Source organism: Pelobates fuscus, chromosome 12, assembly GCF_036172605.1.
Source record: "Pelobates fuscus isolate aPelFus1 chromosome 12, aPelFus1.pri, whole genome shotgun sequence".
In the NCBI taxonomy this organism is placed as follows: domain Eukaryota; kingdom Metazoa; phylum Chordata; class Amphibia; order Anura; family Pelobatidae; genus Pelobates; species Pelobates fuscus.
In genome coordinates this window covers 13,890,702-13,916,777 of record NC_086328.1, presented here as the reverse complement: position 1 = coordinate 13,916,777, position 26,076 = coordinate 13,890,702, and the positions used below count along the sequence as shown (strand labels likewise).

General features: G+C 45.3%; 1 protein-coding gene across 1 annotated transcript; it reads left to right on the top strand.

Moving 5' to 3' along the window:
• Positions 1–15,708: 15,708 nt before the first annotated feature.
• On the top strand, positions 15,709–19,968 carry RRAD (RRAD, Ras related glycolysis inhibitor and calcium channel regulator). The gene is made up of 5 exons (XM_063438627.1): positions 15,709–15,834; positions 16,896–17,252; positions 17,862–17,935; positions 18,032–18,236; positions 19,164–19,968. The coding sequence occupies exons 2-5, from the start codon at positions 16,898–16,900 to the stop codon at positions 19,439–19,441; spliced, it is 912 nt and encodes a 303-aa protein (XP_063294697.1). The 5' UTR covers positions 15,709–15,834; positions 16,896–16,897; the 3' UTR covers positions 19,442–19,968.
• The last annotated feature ends 6,108 nt before the right edge of the window (positions 19,969–26,076 follow it).

The following is a 26,076-nucleotide window of genomic DNA, read 5'->3' as shown; positions in this document are numbered from 1 at the left end:
TGACCCATCTAGCCAATCAGCGGCACCCCTACCCAGCGGCCCTCTGTGTTTCCTGACACTCAGTAAATAAAAGTGAACACATTAACACTGATATTGTTTGTTTTTACCTGGGGAGATGAGAAGGTCCAAAGTTTCCCTGCCAGGCCCAGGTACCAACGCCTAATGATGTGGTGTCCAGAATGAAGTGCTCCAATCTCATTTTCTTCTCCTTCATTTGACACAGTCTTCTTTGCCTTCTGAGGCTCCTTCTGCTCCTTTACCTTTCTGCTACTTTCTGCTTATTTTGCGCCCTTCTGCTCTCTTTCTGATCCCTTTCTGCTCCTTGATGGCCCTTCCTGCTCCTTGATGGCCCTTCCTGCTTCTTGCATACCCTTCCTGCTTCTTACTGCCCTTCCTGCTTCTTTCTGCCCCTTCCAGCTTCTTGCAGCCCCTTGCTGATCCTTTCTGTTCCTTCTGATTCTTCCTGCCCCTTCCTGCTCCTTGCTGCCCCTTCCTGCTCCTTGCAGACCCTCCCTGCTCCCTCTTCCTACTCCTTGCTGCCTCTTCCTACTCCTTGCTGCCCCTTCCTGCTCCTTGCTGCCCCTTCCTGCTCCTTGCTGCCCCTTCCTGCTCCTTGCTGTCCCTTCCTGCTCCTTGCTGTCCCTTCCTGCTCCTTGCTGCCCCTTCCTGCTCCTTGCTGCCCCTTCCTGCTCCTTGCTGCCTCTTCCTACTCCTTGCTGCCTCTTCCTACTCCTTGCTGACCCCTCTTGCTCCTTGCAGACCCTTCCTACTCCTTGCAGACCATCCCTACCCCTTCCTGCTGCCCCTTCCTATTCCTTGCTGACCCCTCCTGCCTCTTGCAGACCCTTTCTGCTCCTTGCTGACCCCTCCTGCTCCTTGCTGCTCCTTCTACTTTACCCTCCTGTTCCTTGAAAACCTTTCGACCCCTTCCTGCTTCTTGCTGCCCCTTTCTATTCCTTGCTGGCCCCTCCTGCCCCTTGCAGAACCTTTCTGCTCCTTCTACTTTACCTTCCTCTATGCGGTCTCCCCCACCCCCCATCCCTCACTTACCTGCTCTGTAGGCTGCCTCTGTGCTGCTCCCCTGCGGTTTCAGTCATGAGAGAGAGGCAGGGATAAGCTGTAGCTTCCTGCCTTTCTCCATTCACAGCGCCACCTACTGGCCAGCGCTGGTATTGCACTGTATTCTCACACTAAAACGAAAAATAGCAGCACAAGCTGAAAAATCCGGGGGGGCCAAGTACCCCCTTTACCCCCCCATTCGGATGCCCATGACCCTGAGACACTAGGGACACAGTGGCCCCATGTCTCCCAGTGGCCCCTAGTCTGTGTCCCCATGTCTCCCAGCCACTGTCCCTAGTGTCTCAGTGTCCCCATGTCTCCCAGTGTCCCCATGTCTCTAAGTGTCCCCTAGTGTCCTAGTGACATCAGGACACATGGAGACATGAGGACACAGACTCAAAGGGACACTGGGAGACATGGGGATACAAACACTAGGGGACACTGGGCGACATGGGGACACTGAGAGGCATGGAGACACAGGGAGACATGGGGACACTGGGCGACTGAGACATAGGAGACATGGCAGTGTTCCCATGTCTCCCAGCCAGTGTCCCTAGTATCTCAGTATCGCCATGTGTCCCTGGTGTCTCTCAGTGTCTGTAGTGTGCCAGTGTCCCTAGTGTCTCAGTGTTCCCTAGACTCCCAAAGTCCCCTAGTCTCCCAATGTCTCTGTGTCCCCATGTCTCCTAGTGTCTCAGTGTCCCCTAGTATAAAAGAAAAAATCTCAGGCACTCAATGTGATAGATTTAGGCAGGTTTATTGGACACCGCAACGTTTCGACCTGTACCCAGGTCTTTATCAAGTCTCCAATGTCCCCTATGTATCAGTGTCCCCTATGTATCAGTGTCTCAGTGCCCCATGTCTCTCAGTGCCCATAGTGTCTCTGTGCCCGTAGTGTCTCTGTGCCCGTAGTGTTTCTGTGCCCGTAGTGTCTCAGTGTCCCCTAGTATAAAAGAAAAAAATCTCAGGCACTCACTGTGATAGCTTTAAGCAGGTTTATTGGACACCACAACATTTTGACCTGTACCCAGGTTTTTATCAAGTCTCCAGTGTCCCCTTTATATCACAGTATTTCAGTGCCCCATGTCTCCCTGTGTCCCCTCGTGTCTGTCACCCAGTGTCCCCAAGAGTCTCAGATTTCCCAGGCCTCCCAGTGTTCCCTAGTATCTGTGTCCCCATGTCTCCCAGTGTCCCAATGTCTCTCAATGTCCCCTAGTGACATGGGGACACTGGGAGACATGAGGACACAAACACTAAGGGACTGGGAGACATAGGGACACAGACATCCCCCCTTTTTGTGTATGTTCGCCCTTTCGGACGTTCTGGTTATGTGATTTGTGTCAGTAGCCCACCCTTTTACCGCATCCATAGACTTCCTGCTTTACTGGACACTGCTGTTAGGGGGTATGGGTTTACTTGAAAGATGAAAGCATGAGATTAGCAAAGGGTATGTGTTTTCTCATAGTTGCATCCTATGAGTTTCCCTACAGCATCATCTCCATCAGATACATGACGCTTAGGAGGTAGGACTGTTTTAGTGTTTTTGGTCAATAAGATTTTGTAATTAGGCCCATCATAATTATCAGCACCAGGCCCACTGGGCTCTTAATCCGTCCTTGGGTCTTAGGTGTCAGTCCGCTGATGTGCGCCCCGGGTCCGCTGATGGTCACTGTGGGCTGGCGTCGCCACGCCGCGTTCCCTTTGGTGGCTGCCCTGCTGTCTAGGGCCGCTGGTCTTCGGCCTGAGGCCTGTGTAGGTGCTCTTGCCTTTTGCCATTGGGCCCATCACCAGGTCCGTGGGCCCAGGGTTCCGCTGGGTCAGTACAGTAGTCGGTCAGTTGTTCGGCTAAAGGTATCAGTGCCGAAACAGCAGGAGTTTCCCCGGCTTCTCCCTGGGTGTATGGCAGGCTCTGGGGGGAAAATTCCTCCCCTGTGAGCGCCTGGCTCAGAAGAAGAGTGAGCGGGCCTCTAAACGGTGGCATGCATAAGTGTGGTAGTTGGAGGGTGACATAGGTCAGGGGCGTCTCTGGGTGTGTGGGACCCCGTGTGGCATTACCCCTCATGCAGGAATACAGGAAGGCTGTTGGTCGGCCTGTGCTCGGGGTAGCTTGCTGTGCTCGCATGGCCACCGCCATCTTGTGTGCTGGTCGCGGGATACCCGTTATCCATGTCTCCGAGGGTAGAGGAGTCTGGCTCGGTTTGGTTTGGACCGGGATCACCCCCCCGGTCCGGTGGGGGGGAAGCAGGACCGGATCCGCCGGCTTTTCACGCGGGTCGGGCTCCGTCGGGCGGGATAGTGCTGCGGCGGCCGTCCGCTTCACTCACCGCCAGCATGGGTCTCGCCTGGTGCAGCGGGCCCCATCCTCCGAGGGACTAGAACTACGGGAGCAAGCCTCACCTCAGCTCGGCAGCCCGGTTACATCGAGGGTCGCAGGTAAGTGGTTGCCGGGATTTCCCCTTAAAAGTGCATTTTATTAGCTTTTTGTGGGCTATGTGCGGCCCTATGTGCAGGAGCTGAGCTGTCCTGCAACCGCTCAGCTCGGCGGCCCGGCCCCGCCCCCTATTATGGAGATATTCACTACCGAGGGAATGGTGGTTAATTGTTTGTGCAGTGCAAACTGTATGCCAGAATAACTGGTTTGGAATAATTCTCCAACTCACAGTCTCAGCTGGGTTATTGTATCCTGAATTCAATTTTCAGTTTGCAAAAAAAACTCACTGTTTAGTAAATAAATCGTTTGAAAAAAACAAATGGGTTTGAAAAAAACAAAACATTTTCTTGTGTACGATTTTGCACCCCAAGTAACATGTCAACTCACTGCTGAGTAAATAAAATATAATCATTTTTAACTGTAGCAAAATATAAATATTGCATGTAGCTAAATTGGTCAAATAATCCTTCAGAGCTTTGTTTACATAAAAATGTTAAACACAAGAAAACCAATGTGTGTGTGTGTATTTGGCTCCAAAACAAAGTGCGATGCACCGCGTGGGCTTAAAAACCTCTCCACCAAAACAATTATGAGAAGATAGTGTTACACAGGGATTAGTCTGAGGCTTTGACGGTGGCTAAGGCAATATTTCTTTACAAAGAAACAATCATTTGGCATTCCGTTTTAGGTTTAAGGCAAGCTGTCACCTGTCGAGAGGGACAAAGCGGTTAATAATGAAGATTAATTTCATGAGATTGGTAAATACATGCATTGTCATACAGCGCTACAGACTATGTTAGCACTCTGTTAATAATAGTAATAGGAACTATGAAGAATTGGCAAGTACTATTAACTCTATAGCCCCAAAGACCACTTCATTGACATGACACCCAGTGCTCTGGGTGTAATTTCCATCATCCCCACTCCCCCACCGGTTTTAACCCTGCAATATAAAACATTGCCGCTCTGTAGTGTTTTTATTGCAGAGTCAATCTGCTTCTGGTGGCCATTACACGGACAGCCACTAGAGGTGATTCTGTAAAGTAGTGGAGTTAAACTCCACTATTTTTATCAGATGGTCTCATAGAGACCGTCTGATTGGGGCAACGTGGCATTTTGTCGGACATGCGCACTAGCTTCCCAATCTTTTCCTATGGGAAAGCATTCAATTGGCTGAGATCATCGATCTTAATGATCTCAGCCAATGAGGCGGAACTTCCCTGAGGAGACTGGTACTTCGAGAGAGAAGAAGGAAGGAAAGTTACCTTCCAGCAGGCAACTGGTCACCTATACTGTGGCTAGGGCACTATAGTCTTAGGAATTACATTGCATTGCTCAATAGCATGCGTCATTTCACAAATGCTGTGGGCACTGGCAGATCCGGAGAGGAGGCGGGGGTTAGAATCACCAGGGCTGTGTCTGTGTGTCTGTCTGTGTGCGGGTGTTAATGCGAATTAGGATGTATGTTTTGTCATTGTATGCAAGTTTGTAAGTGTGTTTATCTGTGTTTGTGTCGGCATATGTGTCCACTTTTTAAAATCTGCTTCAAAATTCAGCAATGCACCTCTTGAGTTCAGACTCTGGATTTGCTCTTGGCTCAGAGTATTTTTTCAATTAATAAATAATGAAATAAATATTCTCATTGTCACATCAGATTTTTTTTTTTTTTTGTTAAATTACTTAAAAATTATTTGACAAAAAATCACAGGGACTGCTCCTGTAAACATTGATTGCTTCCTAGCACCAACACCGCTAGTGTAAACTGCAGTGGTTAAGGTGCTAGAAGTGCAATTTAATCAAATTTAAAATCGGGCTACTGTCACTGAACGTGCGTTTAGATTGCAGTAATTCAGTAAAACCGAATAACACATAAATATCAGACTGAGCACACGCAAATACAGTCTGGATTCTTAAAAGGACACTCCAGACCCCTAATGCAATTTAGTTTGCAGAAAAGCTTTATGTGTGAAAAGTCTCCTGTTTTTTTATTTCTGAAAAAGCGCAGATTTGACACTTTTATAAATAAATCTGGTTACACCCCCCCTGGCTTTTCACACAGACAACAGGTCCAGTTACTTCCTGGTTTGGTTAGCTCTGTGAAGCTGAACTCAAGAGGCAAAAGATTTCTCATTCAGCTGCATTGGGAAGTCTGTGATTGGACAGACACAGAAAGTCTGGGCGGGGTTTGAAGGGGAGGGCTTGCAAAGGCTGCAGACAAGAAAGCTTTAGCTTTTGCAAGCTGTCTTTAGATATATAACTCCAATTGAAATGCATGAATGTTTTGATTTTTGGATGTTTGGAAATGCATGGATCATTTGGGGTATAAGTACTAAACAATGATGTTTATTTTGTATTTGGGCAGTGGAGTGTCTGTTTAATGCTGCAAAGATGCATGAATTTCTGTTTGCAGACAAATTTAAATATTGGTAAACAAATAGAGCAATATGACTGGTTAGGCTATAACAGCCAGTAACATCTACTGCTCTTATGTGACCTTGATGGAGGGTACAAATCACATTCAGTGAAGATCAATCTGTTCTTTTACCAAAATGTAAATACACAGATCTTAGAAAACCATTAGAATTTTGTATTATTTTCAATTTGCTATTAGAAGAATTGGACTTTTTTTTTTTTTTTTTTTTTTAAATTAAACTTGGCTATCACACAACCACAATTTGCAAATCTGGAGGAAATAACTATTTTAGAGTTAAAAAGAAACAAACAGTTTTAATCAATTAAAATAAAACTGCAAATGGCTATGCTACCACTTGGGGGCACTGTCCTTTCATTCATGAATAGCATTAGTGTTTATTTAAAATGTATTGCATTTAAAGTTTAATAAAAAGGCATCATTTCTCAACGTTATCAAAGAATCAATGTGGATACTGATTATTTTTTGACAACCCTCTGCTACATTACCATTTAGACATGAATTTATAATGCATAAATTCACCACTCACTCTCACTGTAAAATTCTGTAGATAGAGAAAAACATAGACTTATATGGCAATCCATGTGACGATATCCTGAATATCTAAAAGCCGGAACTGATGGGAGGTCTTTATCATATGATCTAGAAAAACAGGAGTTTTAACACTTGCATGATTGGACAATACATTGCTATGCAAACATAGGTTCATTAACCCCACAGGTGCCAAGGTGTGCACAGAAACACATTGCTGTATCTTATTAATATATTATGCATTTACAGGAACAAAACAGGGAATTCCACATTCTCTGGGTCAAAATAACCAGACTGCTCCAATTCTTCTGTTTGTATATTTATTTGAAATTGCTTGTTTTGGCCTTAAAGGTCAGTTTATAATTTAGTGATTAATCCTGTAAGTGTCAATTTCTGAGAAGCATAATTGCTTGGCAATAAATGATTTGGTAAGCAAAGTAAAACTGCTTAAACCCACTTTAACCCCTTAAGGACACATGACATGTCATGATTCCCTTTTATTCCAGAAGCTTGGTCCTTAAGGGGTTAAAAAATGGACATTAAAATTAAAAATGTTATATATAATTTTATTTATTTATGGTTACATAGTTACATAGTTACATAGCTGAAAAGAGACTTGTCCATCAAGTTCAGCCTTCCTCACATGTTTTTGCTGTTGATCCAAAAGAAGGCAAACAAATTAGGAAAAAAAATCCTTCTTGACCCCAAAATAGCAGTCAGATATCTCCTTGGATCAATCAGCTATTACCCCACTAATTAGAAATTATATCCCTGTATGTTATGTTTTTGCAAGTATTTATCCAATTCCAGTTTAGACATCTGTATGGACTCTGATAAAGCCACCTCTTCAGGCAGAGAATTCCACATCCTTATTGCTCCTACTGTGAAAAAACCTTTTCTTTGCCTTAGATGAAATCTCCTTTCCTTTTATCAGTTTTGTAGCTCGTCTCTGCACTTTTTCTAGTGCCATGATATCTTTCTTTAGAACAGGCGCCCAAAATTGCACAGCATATTCAAGGTGTGGTCTTACCAGCGATTTATAAAGAGGCAAAATTATATTTTCATCCTGAGAATTTATGCCCCTATTTATACATGACAAAACCTTACTGGCTTTAACAACTGCAGATTGACATTGCATACTGCTGCCTAATTTGTTGTCTATAACAATTCCCAAATCCTTCTCGTGTGTGGTTATCCCTAGTTCACTACCATTTAGGGTGTAAGTTGCTTGTGCATTCTTAACCCTGAAGTGCATAACTTTGCATTTCTCTACGTTAAATTTCATCTGCCATTTTAGTGCCCAGTCCCCCAATCCCTCTGCAGCAAAGCAATATCCTGCTCACATTTTATTACTTTACAAAGTTTTGTCATCTGCAAACACTGAAGCATGGCTTTTAATGCCTATTTCAAGATCCTTTCTAAATATGTTAAACAGAACCCTGAGCGACACCACTTACCACTTTTGCCTGAAAATTTACCATTAATGACAACTCGTACTCGTAAATGTACTCTATTCTTAAGCCAATGTTCTACCCAGGGGCAGACTGACCACTCGGGCAGATCGGTCATGGACCAAGGGCCCGAGGCAGTCAGGGGCCCGGCTGGCTGCATAAACATGCTCTGGCTGGGGAGATCAGATCACAGATCTCCCCAGCCAGAAACAAACAAAATTGCACATATTCTATGGATAGGTTGCTCCTGCAACCTATCCCTTTCGGTTCCCCCCCCTCTGCCCCCTCTCCTTCTGAGACCTGGCAGTGATACTGCTGCTCCTGCCAGGTCTCCTCAATGTCTGCGGAGCTCCGTGTGAGGGGAAGAGGCGGGGCCGAAAGAGGGGAAGTTACATCACTTCCTGTCCTGCAGAATCTGCTGAACCCTGGCAGACAGCAGGTAAGTAAATATTACTTGTTTTTAAGCTAACCCAGCCCCTTCACCCACCCCAGCCCAGTGCCCCCCTTCACCCAGCCCCAGTGCCCCCCTTCACCTATCTCAGGCCCTGTGCCCCCCTTCACCAATTCCAGCCCTGCTCCCCCTTCACCCATCTCAGCCCCTGTGTCCCCTTCACCCATCTCAGCCCCAGTGTCCCCTTCACCCATCTCAGCCCCAGTGCCCCCTTCACCCATCTCAGCCCCAGTGTCCCCTTCACCCATCTCAGCCCCAGTGCCCCCCTTCACCCATCTCAGCCCCAGTGCCCCCTTCACCCATCTCAGCCCCAGTGCCCCCTTCACCCATCTCAGCCCCAGTGCCCCCTTCACCTATCCCAGCCCCTGTGCCCCCTTCACCCACCCCAGTGCCCCCTTCACCCATCTCAGCCCCAGTGCCCCCTTCACCTATCCCAGCCCCTGTGCCCCTTCACCCACCCCAGTGCCCCCTTTCACCTATCCCAGCCCTGTGCCCCCTTCACCCATCCCAGCACCTGTACCCCCTTAACCCACCCCAGTGCCACCTTTCACCCAACTCAGCCCAAGTGCCCCCCTTCACCCATCCCAGCCCTTAGCCCCCTTCACCCATCCCAGCCCTGTGCCCCCCTTCACCCATCCCAGCCCCAGTGCCCCCTTCACCTATCCCAGGCCCTGTTCCCCCCTTCACCCATCCCAGCCCCAGTGCCCCCTTCACCCAGCTCCAGTGCCCCCCTTAACCCATCTCAGCCCCAGTGCCCCCTTCACCCATCCCAGTCCTGTGCCCCCCTTCACCCATCCCAGTCCTGTGCCCCCCTTCACCCATCCCAGCCCCAGTGCCCCCCTTCACCCAGCCCCAGTGCCCCCTTCACCTATCCCAGGCCCTGTTCCCCCTTAACCCACCCTAGTGCCCCTTCACCCATCTAAGCGCCCCTTCACCCATCTCAGCCCCAGTGCCCCCTTCACCCATCCCAGCCCTGTGCCCCCTTCACCCTTCCCAGCACCTGTACCCCCTTAACCCACCCTAGTGCCCCTTCACCCATCTCAGCGCCCCTTCACCCATCTCAGCCCCAGTGCCCCCTTTCACCCAGCCCCTGTGCCCCTTTCACCCATCTCAGTGCCCCTTCACCAATCTCAGCTCCAGTGCCCCCCTTCATGCATCCCAGTACCTGTGCCACTTCACCCATCCCATTACATGTGCCTCTTCACGCAGCCCAGTACCTGTGCCCCTTCACCCAGCCCAGCTATGTGCCCCCTTCACCCATCCCAGCACCTGTACCCCCTTAACCCACCCCAGTGCCCCCTTTCACCCATCCCAGACCGTGTGTCCCCTTTCACCCATCTCAGCTCCAGTGCCCCTTCACCCATCCAAGCCCCAGTGCCCCCTTCACCCAGCCCCAGTGCCCCCCTTCACCTATCCCAGGCCCTGTTCCCCCCTTCACCCATTCCATCCCAAGTGCCCCCTTCACCCAGCCCCAGTGGCCCCCTTCACCTATCCCAGCCCCTGTGCCCCCCTTCACCCACCCCAGTGCCCCCTTAACCCATCCCAGTCCTGTGCCCCCCTTCACCCATCCCAGCCTCAGTGCCCCCCTTCACCCAGCCCCAGTGCCCCCCTTCACCTATCCCAGGCCCGGTTCCCCTCTTCACCCATCCCAGCCCCTGTGCCCCCCTTCACCCACCCCAGTGCCCCCTTAACCCATCTCAGCCCCAGTGCCCCTTCACCCATCCCAGCCCTGTGCCCCCTTCACCCATCCCAGCACCTGTACCCCCTTTCACCCATCTCAGCCCCAGTGCCCCCTTCACCCATCTCAGCCCCAGTGCCCCCTTTATCCATCCCAGCCCCTGTACCCCTTTATCCATTCCAGCCCCTGTACCCACCTTTTCCTATCCCAGCCCCTGTGCCCCCCTTTTCCTTTCCCAGCCCCTGTGCCCCCCTTTACCCATCCCAGGCCCCCTTTACCCATCCCGGGCCCCCTTTACCCATCCCGGGCCCTGTGCCCCCTTTACCCATCCCGGGCCCTGTGCCCCCTTTACCCATCCCGGGCCCTATGCCCCCTTTACCCATCCCGGGCCCTGTGCCCCCTTTACCCATCCCGGGCCCTGTGCCCCCTTCACCCATACCACCACCTGTGCCCCTTCACCCATCCCAGTCACTATGCCCCTTTATCCATCTGAGCCCCCTTTCACAGTCCCTCTGCCCTCTTTATCCATCTGAGCCCCTATGCCCCTTCACCCACCACAGCCCCTATGCCCCTTTACCATCCCAGATCCCACTCCCCCATCACCCACTACAGCCCTATCACTCTCATCCCTATCCTTCCCTGTACCCACCACAGCCTCTGTGCCTTCTTGTACACTCCTCAGCCTCTCTCTCGCCCTGTACCCACCTCACCCCTATGCCTTCCTGCACCCACTACAGTCCTCATCACTCCTATCCCTCCCTGCACTCACTACAGCCCCTATCCCTCACTGCTCCCACTGCAGCCGCTATCCCCCCACCATCCGTATGCCCCCTGCACCTACTATAGCCCATATAGCTTCATGCACTGCAGTCACTATCCACACACCTACTGCAGCCTCTGTATCTCCCCCACACAGTAGAGCCTCTAGTATCATACAAACATACACTACAGTCCCAGTGTCCCCCAACTGCCTACTATAGCCCCTATCCCACACACACACACAACAGCCCCTATCCACACACTCTCTGCAACACAACCAGCCCTCTCCAGTAACATACGACACTGTATGCACGTAAGGAACCTCACTGTATGCACGTAATCCCACAAACAGCATTCCCACACATTCAATACAACATGCAGCCTCCCTACACACACATCACAAGAGGCATCCCCAGCATGGCAATACTGCATACAGCCTCCTTATACATACAAACGCAATTATTACAATTACTTATATAGCACCAACATATTCTGTGCAGCGCAGTACAATAGGTAAAACAAGTCAAACAATTCATTCTAATTCAACATGTTGACATACAGGAACATAAGCAGCATCCCACACATGCAACCACACAACTAGCCTCCAAACACATGTGTTTGGAGGCTGCTTGTATGGTTGAACATGTGGGAGATGCTGCTTGTGATGTCACCAACAAACACAGAGAAAGTGTTTAATTCAATTTGCTTTATGTCTTTATTTTAATGGGGGGGGGGGGGGTGTAAGGCAAGCTATTAAGGGGTACTCCACTCAAAAACAATGTTTTATTTAAACACTGTTTTTGGTTGGATTAACCCTTTAAAGTATATCTGGCCCTGTTTGGGGGACGCCATGACTCACACAGCCATGCTGGGTAGCGCGCACATATCTGTATGACAGCTGCACAAAGACCTTGCACCGGGAGGGGGGCCCTTGATCTCCTATTGACCGAGGGCCCTATAAATTGTCAGTCCGCCCCTGGTTCTACCCAAGAACAAGAATATTCATCTAGACCAATTTCTTTTAGTTTGAAGACTAACCTATTGTGAGGAACAATCAAATGCCTTGGCAAAATCCAAATAGATCACATCCACTGCAACACCCTGATCTATACTTTTACTTACTTCTTCGTAGAATGCAATCAGGTGAGTTGTTTGAGTAGCACACAAGTATTTGCTTTGAATTCAATGTCACCCTCATTTCAGGACTGGTTCTCCAGTCTCTCTTCCTCAGATGTCCTGCAGACATTGTCCCACCAAAAGGGAAATAGAACATGGGTACTAAATTGGGACTGTCATGACGGAATCAGGTCGCTTGGCAGCTTTGCTTGACGTCACTGTGTGCCCGGCACAATTAAACTTCCCATTTCTCTAGATGGATAGATTTTTGCTGCTGAAGCAATTCGTTTCAGGGTGGACGAGGCCCAGCATGTAGACCGTTTTGCGTTCATAAGATAAGTTCCTGGCTGGCTAAGCATTATGGGAACTGCAGTTCACAAACAGTTGGATTGCCAAAATTAGCCTTTACTGCTCAGAAATGACCAAGCACTCTCCTGTTTCACAAACTCACATCATGACATTAACTCTACTGTCTGCCTCTGCAAATATATGTATTTTCAACCCAGTGCACCTTGAAAATATGCTCTTAAAAGTATGACTGTACGAGCTGATAAACACGGCAGGTGTTCGAGTGCCCTCATACATGCTCATCATTTCGCAATTTGGTATACCCAGTGATGAATGGTCCTTTCAAAGAAGCTCTTTGTTTATAGTTGTCCTAGTAATGTGCCTCGTGCAGAGAATATAGGCAGACTATAGATATGACTAATGCTTTAGTTTTTTTTTCCTTTTCTTTATCATTTGGGCATATGAATGCTGTCACTGACGATTCTATTCAAGGTTATTAACTGAAGTGAGAAATCAAAGTAAATGTAAAGTGAATTTTAGATTTAAAGGAACACTTTACCGTTAGGAGTACAAATCTGCGTTCCTAATGCTATAGTGTCCCTGTCCCTATTTGTCTTAAGGTCCCCCACGATAATTATAATAAAAAAGGAAGAAACATGTTCACTCACCTTTTTCTAGCGCTGAGGGTCCCTCGGCATGGCCTCCTCCGCCGATTTCTCATAGAGGAGCATTGAGGACTTACAGCACATGCGCGACAACCACCACACGCGCATTCTAACTTCTCCAAAGGGAAGCACTGAAGCCATGCTTTCCTTTTGGGGCTTCCGCATCACGTGACCGAATTTTACTCATATTGACAGCCACTAGAGGTGTACTTAACCTTGTAATGTAAACATTCTAAGAAAGCGGCAACATTCTATTTACGGGGTTAAAATGATAGCGGCACTGCCCCATGATCACTTCAATGACTATAGTGTTCCTTTCAGGCCAGAGTAGCTAAACTGATAGCATAACTGACTGTGATAATTTTTCCAGTTCAGCTAATTTGGTCTTAAATGTTAAATTCACTTTGAATTCTCACTAGTGAATAGCCCTGTATTGTGTTTCCCAAACACTGCAGGAATTCGATTACCCAGTAACGAGTCTTTTCCACATTGTCAGACAAGCACTGAGTGGGATCCACTTACCTGTGACTCGGACTCTTAGCAAAGAATTGTTTTGTGCAAAGCTCAGGTTTCGTGAAACCCAAGGCGGCTCTGATCCTGCGATGAGGCTGCTGAAACCTCCAGCCCTGAGCTGTGTGGCCACTCAATGACCTCCGACCATGGTAATGAACGGGGCCGGCATTCGCATCCCTGATGACTGTAAGCTCTTCGGTACCACTTTTCCACTTTGCTCGGGGTAATTCAATAAATTAGAAATTGCTGCAAATTGATCAGGAAATTGGTAAAAAATTATCAAACTGCATCCATCTTCAACAGTGACGTCATCAGTGCATTATTCATAATGTCCTGTTTATCTGCCACGGCACAGTATCAGGACCCCTAATCTCTGGCAGCACTCGTCATATATTGTGTTTATATATATAATGTATATTTATCATTTAGAAATGAATTTTCTTTTGCGCACAACTTCATCTTTCCATATTCCATATCTCAATACTGGCTTGAGAACAGGCGCAATCCTCTTTATACAGTACACAAAATAATATATTTAATCCAAAAAGTATGATTAAAATAAATAAAAAAAATCTATTCTGTTTCTGTATTGAATGTTTTTAGCATTGCATTGTATAAAACCTGTCCCGTTATTCTATTTCTGTATTGAATGTTTTCAGCATTGCATTGTATAAAACCTGTCCCGTTATTCTATTTCTGTATTGAATGTTTTCAGCATTGCATTGTATAAAACCTGTCCCGTTATTCTATTTCTGTATTGAATGTTTTCAGCATTGCATTGTATAAAACCTGTCCCGTTATTCTATTTCTGTATTGAATTTTTCAGCATTGCATTGTATAAAACCTGTCCCGTTATTCTATTTCTGTATTGAATTTTTCAGCATTGCATTGTATAAAACCTGTCCCGTTATTCTATTTCTGTATTGAATGTTTTCAGCATTGCATTGTATAAAACCTGTCCCGTTATGCTATTTCTGTATTGAATGTTTTCAGCATTGCATTGTAAAAAACCTGTCCCGTTTAACCCCTTGGATGCCACGTTCTGTTGAACTAATGTATATATTTCCTAAAAGGAAGAAACATGATTTGAATATGGGAAGTGTCTATTTTTATTTAATAGGTTAGCTCACACTTATTTAATAAGATGGGCCAGAAGGGAATCTGAGCATGCTGGCTGACTCACACAGTGTGGGTAACCCTAGAATGTGTCAGCTGGTAAATCCAGCATCTTCTGTATGGCTTGGCATGAGGACTAATAATCAGAAAGGAATGATTACACACTGGGTGCAGGGTGCCCACCATGCATGGCCCTCACACCTGTCCCAATTGGTAATCCTGCCCGTAGCTGTTAACCCACTCCTCCCCAGGCAGCACTAGTCCCGTGATCCTGATCACCTAGGACAGGGATAGGCAACATTCCGCACTCCAGATGGTGTGGACTACATCCCCTATAATGCTCTTACACCCATAATGCTGACAAAGCATCATGGGAGGTGTAGTCCAAAACATCTGGAGTGCCGAAGGTTGCCTATGGCTGACCTGGCATATCATGTGCTGACTGCACAGGGAGAATGTGTGGGTGAGCTCAGTCTGCATCACCTGGGGTGTCACTCAGCAATTAGTTTGTGTCTGAATCACAGGCTGCCAGAACACACATAATTAAATGACAATTCATTAGGGGATTTCTGGCTAATGAAACCTTGAGTACATTGTATCAGCTGAGGCCAATGTATCACTAATTAAAGGCAGTAATGTGTTTAAATCGAACTCCGAGGAAGGCATGACGAATCCTGGCACTGTGTATGGGTGTACTGTAGCTAAGCATCATGGGACATGTAGTCATTATTATCTGCAGTGTTAAGTTTAGCCATCACACTTCCTGACCTTGAATAATTGTGCAAAGTTTTCTGGCTTGCTGGGACATTGTCATTGTTGTCTCAGATTTATTCATTTCATCCTTACCAGTTATATTGTATCCAAATATTGTCATATTGTTTCATGTCTCAATAAGGTGACATATGATCAGAACATTTAGATTTTATTGGTGATTTAAGGAATCCTCTCTATATAGACATCTAAAATGCAGAATGTGTTCAGTGCTGTATTGGTGGAGCTGTAATACACCCAGTTTGTGAATCCCCACCAGGTAGAAGAGATGCTCTGAGCTGCCATCAGGATCAGGACTCAGTGCTGGAGCTGTGACTAAGCACAGACCCTGTGATGTCACTATCTGGACCGATATGGAAGTTGGGAGGATCCAGGCTCCACACTGGCTGTGCTGGATGTGACGTCACGAAGAGTGGCTGCAGGAAGAATACATAAGGGGTAAAGCTGAGAGCATGAGGATCAGAAGGGAACCTCTAGTGAAAGCAGGCAATACCTCTAGGACAAGTACAGAACACAATTGGAAGGGAATATCAATCTATCATAAGGATATTAAATCTGCTCATCACCCCTGGAAGTAAGTCTTCATGTTTGTATTGCTGTATCAGCCTTGCCATTTGTATTAAACCATATGTACTTACATGGGTGCTGATCAGAACTTATCTTAGTGAATTCATTCAGGACAGTAATGTCATGCATTCCAGTTATTGGGTTTGTGTGCAACTTGATACCTGGTTGCATTCACTAGCTGCTAATGTCAGAATATTTAGAAGTGGGGACTCCTGCTTTTATTGTAACTGGAGGACAGATGGATATATAAGGTTAGAATGATCTGTATCACCTAGTGATCTTTAATAAGTTACTTTTCTAATGGGGGAGGGGGGGGCAGTTTAATTCAATAAATGAATAAAAATGAAATGTTCATGATTGCCAATGTACAGGAGGTGACAGAATGGGCCAGGGGAGCAATATAGCTGTGCGATGATTCGTCAATGAGTAAGATGCTCATATGAGATTGAGGGGGGGAGGATAATTTATAATGCAGGTTTTGGAATAAGATAGGATGTCTGTAGAGGTGGAATGACTGACATCTGCATAATGAGACAACAAAGTGTGCAGCGCATGTGGGAGGCTCAGAATAACTATTGGTAAGGTGTTTAAATTGATATGCGAAAGCACTTTATCCAGTGTTTAAAGACACATGCAATTCACAATGGTGAATCACTAGGGCAAAGTTCTAAATAGGAAGCAATCACCATGGAAACCAGTAGAATACATCTCACCATTTAGAACTTTGCACATGTCTTGCTAAACCTCCACTCATGGAGGTCATTCACTAAACACTTTGCAAATTGCAACATTCAGGTCAAAATAGTTAGTTGAAAAAATTCTCCAACTTGGCTGTAGATTCACCGATTGTCTGTTTTAGCATAAATGTCTAGAATGAAATGAGTTGTTTAGTGAATAGATCCTAAAATATTCTGTCAGTATGAAACGCTTCTGGTTAAAGGACGTTTCCTTTTCTCAGTAGTGTTTGTGGTTATGGTAATAACAGATGACAGGAATGTGTTTGATAGATGCTCCTGGAAGTCTATGAGTTAATGTCTGGGGTATGTCCTTTTTCCTCTCTCCTCTTAGAAATGACCCTGAACCGCAGTGATCGTTTTAAGAATCTGGAGAAAAGACGAGGCAGCATGCCCTTTTCTATGCACCAGCAGCTGCACCGAAGGAGCATGCCAGTGGACGACAAGGAGTTGCACGGCAATGCTCCTGCCAGGGATCTTGCCCAGTTGGTGCGATGCCCATCTTACAACCCGGGAGACGAACACCGGGAAGGCTGGAACTCTGACTCGTCAGACTCTGTCATCTCCTCCAGCAGTGACTCCGAAGACCATGTGTTCAAAGTCATCCTGCTGGGTGAACACGGGGTGGGGAAGTCCAGTCTGGCCAGGATTTTCGGGGGCGTGGAAGACTTACACGATGTAGAAGAAGCAGGTAAGCTTTAAAATACTGCCTTAAGTGAGTGCGTAACACATGGCTAGCAGGTTACTTCTAAGCCATATCCATAATAATATGAAAACACAATTGGCATCTGAAAGTGGCTTTCTAGTCTGATGCCAAAGTCAGAGGTCTATATATGTAGATATTCAAAATAAAAACGATATTATTTTATGTTAAATTAATGCCATTATTAGATAATTCAGTTAATACGAAAAGACTGAACACAGGCAATCAGGAGAACAAGTTATACAGTATTGGCTCTCAATTAGTCATTTAATTCACATCGTTGCCGCTGGTTCAGGAAGTGGCTCGTTGTGTTGGAGATGTGGCCTTAGAGCATAAAGTTTGCCTTTTCTTTTGATAGAGATAGTGATGTCGTCAGCTGTCATCTACATACACAATGTTTACTAGAAACTCTCCCGATGAAAGCTAATTTTAGCAGCACTTACAGTGTAGGCCGATGATAATCATGTTCTGCATGACAGCTAATCAGTATGACACTATTCTGAACATAATCCTAATGTATGATGATAATGAGGCTCCGGCTTCCAATTCCCATCAAGAAAAATAATCTTTTTCCTATATCTTTTTTTTTTTCTGTAGGAAATACATATGACCGATCTGTCGTGGTGGATGGTGAAGAAGCTTGTCTATTGGTCTTTGATATATGGGAACAGGTATGCTATAGTTCATATATTAAAATACATATAATCTTTAATGCCTGGATTACACAAAGGACGTTTAAATAACAGCCTGTATTGGTTTGGTTACAGGATAATACCCACTGGCTCCATAACCAGTGCATGAAAATGGGAGACGCCTATGTCATTGTCTATTCAGTGACCGACAAAGCCAGTTTTGAGAAGGCATCGGAGCTCAGAATCCAACTGAGACGGGCAAGGCAAAGCGAGGACATCCCAATCATTCTAGTAGGAAACAAAAGCGACTTGGTCCGATCAAGAGAAGTCTCAGTAGAAGGTAAAGATTTAACAAAACCTCAATTCTTCCTGAAAATGATCTAAACCAGATTAATTGAGTCCTGACAGTGATCCACTCCAGACACTATTACAGGTAGTTCTTGGATTAGCACAAAAAGCAGCTTTCAGAGTCAGACAGGAGCGTCATAATTTAATGTCAAATCCATCAATGCACAGCCGTTCCAGTGCAAACAATGAGAGCCCCCCTCATTGCTAACAATGAGAGCCCCCCTCATTGCCAACAATAAGAGCCCTCTTCCCCATTGCTTATAATTAGAGTCCCCCCTCATTGCTAACAATGAGAGCCCCCGTCATTGCCAACAATAAGAGCCCTCTTCCCCATTGCTAATAATTAGAGTCCCCCCTCATTGCTAACAATGAGAGCCCCCGTCATTGCCAACAATAAGAGCCCCCTTCCCCATTGCTAATAATTAGAGGCCCTCCTCCATTGCTAACAATGAGAGCCCCTCCCCTCCCCCCCCCCCCTCACCCCCATTGCTATCAACGAGAGCTCTTGCTATGCAAAAGAGCCTCCACTGGAGCCATTCTCAACAAATATGAAATACATTTAGAATTTAGTGGTAAGACCCAAAGATTTCAATTTGGTTTTAATTGATGAATATATTGTCCAACACGATAATTGACTAAAGTGTGAATTCAATGTGAATTTCAGATTTAGGTGCACTGTGCCCCTTATGGGACTTTGTATAATCTGCAAAGACCACCGAAAGTGATATCGCCACTACTTGCACCTAGTTTGTCTCAGATATCTGAGCTGGAAAAGTTCTCAAAGTCAGCAATGCTTGCGTCATGGCTAATCTAGCTTTAAATTCACTTTGAATTCCCACTTTAGTAAATAACTTTGTAAGTGTTGTCATATTTGAATTGTGTTCAGATTTATAATGTCTTCTTCTTTTTAATTTTTCAGAGGGACGTGCATGTGCTGTTGTGTTCGACTGCAAATTCATAGAGACCTCTGCGGCCCTTCATCACAATGTGAAGGACCTCTTTGAGGGAATTGTGCGTCAAATCAGGCTGCGCAAAGACAGCAAAGAGGACAACGCTAGAAGAATGGCCAGCAGCAAGAGGCGAGAAAGCATCAGCAAAAAGGCCAAGAGATTCCTTGGGAAGATTGTAGCGAAAAATAACAAGAAAATGGCATTTAAGCAGAAGTCAAAATCGTGCCATGACTTATCCGTGCTTTGAGTAGCTTTTGAATGGCAATATTTTGCCACCCCGAACTGAACATTTACTTGACGTGAAATGGAGATACATTTGGTGATAGATTAATTAAACAAATCTATTACTCATACTTTCATTTCTAATCAATGCCTTAATAAGCAAAACAGTGACTTTACGTTAAGACGTTGATTTTGTAAAAGACAATTTCGTGTTCAAAGTGTGGAATGTGGAACGGATTTACAATGACTGTTGACTGCCCGTGGTCTTGGCATTCTTCTGGATCCAACAGAAAAGAAGGGTTTGACTGAAAAAAACACATCACCATAGACTTTTGTGTTAAAACTTGAATTTTTTGTACGCAGGCTCGTACATGCATAAATATTTTTTTCTTACCGTCCATGTATCTAAAATCACATAGGCACAGAGACGTCTGATTTGAAATGTAGGCTACTAACAGAATTGTACTTGCACTTCCATCAACTGTTCTCAAATGGATTTAATATTTGTTTACATGCAGATTTTATAATAAACTATATACTGTTATAATAACAAAAATATATATTTGTTGTGGCTGCTACACTACTGCCAGCTGTTCATTCTTCAACACTACATATAGTGGTAAGCATGTTGCAAAATTGGATGAAAGAGTACCAGAGCAGCAGAAGCTGATGTAATTGGTTAATTGGCTGAGAGAAACACAGCCAATAGGAAATGTAATATCGGTTCTTCTTCACTCCTATTGGCTACCAACATTCTCATGTCTTAGAATGTTGAGATGCCAATATAATTTCTAGCATTTCTCTCCTGGCCATGGCTTATACATGATTGGTGGGTTATATCCTAAGTCACTACTGAAGGCTCCTCACCCGGGTATCGAGCTGCAGGAGGTTTAGGGTTTTGCAAACCGTTTTCTTTATATTTTATTTATCCATTGCATTTTTTTAGTCCTATTTTCAGTGTTTTATTTGAGTCCTAGTTTTATTTTATTATTCTTTTTGATTTGTTTTCTTTGTTTTGGAAAGAGATACATTAACTTCCCTGTTGCAATTTGAAGTTTGCCAGTGGGATCACCTGCCTACCATGCTGACTCAGGCTCTTACCTGCCCAATCATTTTATACTGTGTATCATATATATATATATATTATTATTTTTTTTTTGGAGGGGGGCAGTTAATTTCTTCTTGGGAAGATTGTTAGAAGAGGCCAAGGGAACTGGGTTTCGAGCCTGGTGGGGAGATTGGGCCAATCTCGTCCTGAGTTAGGGTTCATTAATTGTGTTCAGCGTGAGCCAGTGATGGCAATCATTGTCACCCAGATGTTTTCTGAAATACATTTCCCACGATGTAGAGCCAGCCTTAAGTTGTGCAGAGAGAGATTTATTTTTCACTGTGTAAGTACAGTGAATTAAGGCCTCGTTTTAATATTTTTCATTAAACTTTAAAATAATATATATTTTTTTCAAATTATTAAATATCATATGTATGTGTGTACATATATATATATATATATATATTCATAATATTAAATCGTATTCAAATCGTATTTAAACGTTTATCTAAAAATATTGAATTGGGGCCTGTATTAGTGGTGAATATGACGTGTGCATCTTTTGAACATCCAGACTATTTAGAGCAGTTATAGCGATGTCTTAACACGTTAGTTATTGTGGACTTTAGTTTCCATTACACTCAGCCAACCACTTGGCTGGCCGAGCCTCATTAGCCTACACACCTGCTCCCATGCTTGATTAAGAAACAAGTGTACAAGACTCAAGAAATGCTAATTAGATCATTCCTGGTGTTATATATTCTACAGCTGGATTAGCATTCTGAAGGAGTGACCGTGACTTTCCTGAATTAAAGGGACCTAACAGCTAAATAGCATTTAATTCCCCTTAATAATTAATATTAATCTGTCTGTGGGTTACACATAATTGGAAACAAACCTTTATTTTCAGCGTTGATTTCAGGACTAAGAAACGCACGTTTTTCAGTTTTTTCTTTTAATCCCATTAATAATTGATGATCTAAATGTCCTTGGTAATGCTACAGCAACTCTGAGCGCTTACCAGACAAATGGCAGCTTTCGTCAGCATTCTTGTTGGATAAATATAGCCTTGATCGTTACAGGTAATTTATCAGATCCATATTATATATATCATCCTTTTCTGGATCACGTCCAGCGTGGTCGCTTACCGGCACTCCCAAACTATTTCTGATTTAGATTTACCAAGCCTTAAAAATGAAGCTCACTGGCATATTATGATCTCAGGTTTGCTACAAAAATGTATAGAAAATAAAATTCACATTGTTGCCATCTTCTCTGCAGTGTACAATAATAACAAGCCACACATTTATCTTCTGCTGAATGATCAGATTATGTGAACAAGTGACGTCTATGGTCAGACAATCCTGTGTTTATTTTTACCATATTTATACAATTGCTTATGATCCTGCTGTGTGAATGTATATGTTTGTATGTATCCCGTTCTATAGAATCTAAAGTGTAGCTGCGTGATGGTGTTGAGATTATTTTATGGGAGAGGTGATTAGGATTAGCATTAATGAGAAGTGAGGATTAATATAATAGTACAATCCTATTTATCCTACTGACCTATACCATGTACATCATGAAATTATGAAGCACCAGAGCTGCCCCTTTTAAATAGATTATCCAACACTGCATATACGCAGTCATCAACATTCATTCTAGCCGCACGGTAAAATGTATAGAACTCCCAGATCGATGCCTGTATAGCGCACATCATTCAGTGCCACTGTCTGGGTACTTCAATAATTTGCAAAGACCAATGAAGGTGACATCGCTGCTGGGGTCCAGTGGCCAGGGGTAGCAGTCAAAAGTGAGTTTAACTTACCTGATCCTGTCCCTCGCGGGCGCTGCCATCGTCTTCTGCCCGGTCCTGTTTTGCATGTGCGAGAGTATGCCATTGAGGTCTATGAAGGATCCCACAAGATCCTTCATAGAAAAAAGCCATTTCCCTGCAGCCGTCACTGGTGACAGCTGGGGGGTTGACAGTTCTTGACGGTGTAGGCATCGGAAACATACTGAGACAAACTTATCAATACTTTGTCTCAGTATATCTTTTGACTGTGTTGGAAGTTCAGTGAAATTCAAACACTTTCAATAAGAGTATTTCATGAAGATTATATATTTATGAAATTCTCATTTTGCTGGGGGGATGACACTGCCACTTTAATCCTTAGGTTGGGGCCCTCAACTGCATTCCCATGGCAACATCCCATAAAGTGTTTACCGTAGCAGCATTGCATTCTAAAAGGTAATGAAGAATCATTTAATGCAGTCAGGTCGGTGACATTGAGCAGAGTGTAATGAAGGTGCTTTGCAGAAATGATGTTAGTAAAGAGTAACACAGCCAGGGCACACATTGCAAATATACAGGATAAGAAATCGTTGGACGTGACGACTCGTTGGACGTGACGACTCCTCGTTATTGCAACAAAATGCTAATCCGTGTGAATGGTCTACTTGAGGACTACCCTGTTCTTTTGCAGACTACTAATTTACATGCTGGGCCTCTGAGAGGTCACTTGAGAACCGGCTACAAATCACGGTTTGTAGATGAAGAGATGATACATTGTGTACCAAATGAATGCTGCTTCTGCTCTCCGAGGGGTTTCAAGGGTCCTCACACCAGCTCATTTCAAATGCGAACAGGCATGTGGGTAAAGCAAGCACTTTAACTCTTTCGCTGCCCGATGGTTCTAGACTCTGTTGATAAATAATGATCTGAAAGTGGACCCTCATTACTTAATGGTTAAAATGGAATGAAAATGCAGATGATGGTGGTGGTAATAATTCAGTGTTAGTCTGGGCGGACAGTCAGCTGATCTCTCAGGCTGCATTTGGCAGGAGAACCTGTTTTGGCAATCAATGGGAATCCCACCGATTCTCACAGTTTGTTTATAGAAATCAATTTAGACATCCATAACCCCACTCAGAGTGTGCCATGGACTTGTGGGCTTTCATGGTGAAGGCTGCTCTTGTGATGGAGCTTTTAACTATTTATTTTCTCTGCAAGCTCTGTAGAAAGCAAGGTCTGAAGTGCTTGCCTCTCATTTAATCAGTTCTAACATATTATCTACCTGCAATTGCCATATAGCCAGGCTCAGATTTGCCAGTAGGCAGCTGCCTACAGCCACAAATCTCTTATATTATACATATATTATATAGTAAAATCACTTCCTAGTTAAAGCGGAAATTATGCTGTTTTTGTCAGTGGGAGAAAGGGCAGATGTCTTCCGAGATTCTTAGCCAATATCCGATATCTCCTTCAATCTATTGATAAACCGTACATACATGTAATCATTTTTGGAAACATAGCCAGTGATCTATTTGGGATTTTTGCTTCTGACACAGCTGAATTTATAAGCCACTCACCTAACCTGCCCTTAATGGTCTCAGACTATCAACGATGTTGAGGATGGACAATATTGACATTAATTATTTTTGCTTTTATTATTGGCATTTATATAGTGTTAATTCTGTGTTATTAATGGGAACAACATGGTCAATCTGTTCGAAAATAGTTTCACATTAAACCAGGACACAGTTTAGTAGCTAAGTTGCTTTGGCGCCGTTATAACACAGGGCAAAAGTGGTGGCTCCCCTAAGGCCCAATCCCTCCAGGGCTGTCCATTTTGCTCAAATACTTCTTTGTTTTATTTTGTATTCCATCTTAAATAATGGCAGCATAATCATATAATCAGGGAGGTGATAAAGACTTTCTTCTACTAACGTAGTTCACAACTTGTATGACCGTGTTCTAAGAAAGTCTGAAGCCGTTCCATAGGAAAGCTTTGGTCCTACTTATTATTAGCTCCTTCATATTTATATCTTATCCAACCGGGACACCTGTCCATTAACCTACACGGACACAGGTTCAAACGTAGCGGACACAACCACCACTGACTCGACTTTACACCCGGCTACGACCCTAACAGCAACAATACACACACACTTGCCACCCCCCTAGTTAGACGAACATACCCTTCATTACACTATATCGCGCAGCCCCCCCCCGTCGCTCCGGAGATGCAGGCCCCGGGGTCGGAACGATTTGCCCGGGAGGATATCTCAGTCATCTCATATAACGTACGCGGCCTTAACGTACGAGAGAAGCGCTCCAGACTTTTACGGGACCTTAAACATTACAAGGCGTCCATCGTGTTCCTCCAAGAAACGCACTTCCAGGAAGGCTGAGCTCCAGCGCTGAAAGACCGCTACTATCACCAAGGCTACTTCTGCAACAACCCAGACCGGCGCACACTAGGAGTAGGCATTTTATTCTCGAGACGGATCCCGTACGTGGAACAAGCCACCCTCAGATGCAAGCAAGGCAGATACATCTTCACGAGAGGTACAATTCTTGACCAGACATACACCTTCGCAAACATCTACACGCCAAACTCGAAGCAACACCACTTCATATGCACGGTGCTAAACACACTAATGAAATTCGTGAAAGGCACCATGATCATCGGAGGTGACCTAAACCTGGCGTTACACCCCGAGCAAGACTCAACAGCCAAGCAAGGCTCCAGGCCCGACAATCGAAACGCCAGAACGCTCCGCACCATCCACTACCATCAACTCGCGGACTGCTGGCGGGCACTACACCCGTCGACTCGCGATTACACCTTCTACTCCGCGACACATTCCACGTACTCTAGACTGGACTATTTCCTCGTGCCTCACCACACTCTCGTTCGGCTCAAGGAGGTGGAAATACTGCCCATGACCTGGTCGGACCACTGCCCCATCATAAAAATAAAGTAGCCCCTATTCAGGCCGCGACAAACCTCATGGAGGTTGAATGAATCGATCCTCTCAGATGCACGGGTGGTGGACAAGACCAGGCAGTCCATACAGGAATATTTCACGGACAACGTGCAAGGGAACACGACACCCCTGATGTGCTGGGAGGCACACAAAGCCGTGATCCGGGGACAACTAATCACGATGTGCTCCACCCGCAAGCGGGAAGCAACACAGGCAACGATGACTCTCAGTAAAGAGATCGCGGCCCTGGAAGCTATGCACAAACGCAACTTGGACGCGGAGACATACAGGGACCTGACCGCCAAAAGGGGACAACTCTCCACGCTCCTGAACCGCTCGATACAGCGCTCGTACCAACACTTTCAGCACGTGATATATGAACACGGGAACAAATGTGGGAGGCTGCTGGCGAACCTACTAAAACAGCGCAAGTCCCAACTTTACATCCCGAAAATCAAGGGCACGCAACAACGACTCCACCACCTCCCGGACCAGATTTCCTCCGCGTTCCTTACGTACTACCAAGGACTATACCACCTGCGCCAAGACGAGCCAGGGGGACTGCACCCTCGAAGAAATCCAGCGCTACCTGGACACTGCGAACGGAGCCAGACTGGACAACTCCGACTGGGAAGACCTGGAAGCATCCAGCTCAACAGAGGAACTGGCGCACGCCATCAAAAGGGCACAGACGGGCAAGGCACCTGGTCCGGACGGCTTCCCTCTTTTGTATTATAAAACCTTCCACCCAGACCTCCTCCCAAAACTGCAAACGGCCCTCAATTCAATCCTGGAAGGGGCCATGCCTACAGCTCAGTTCACAGCAGCGAACATCACCC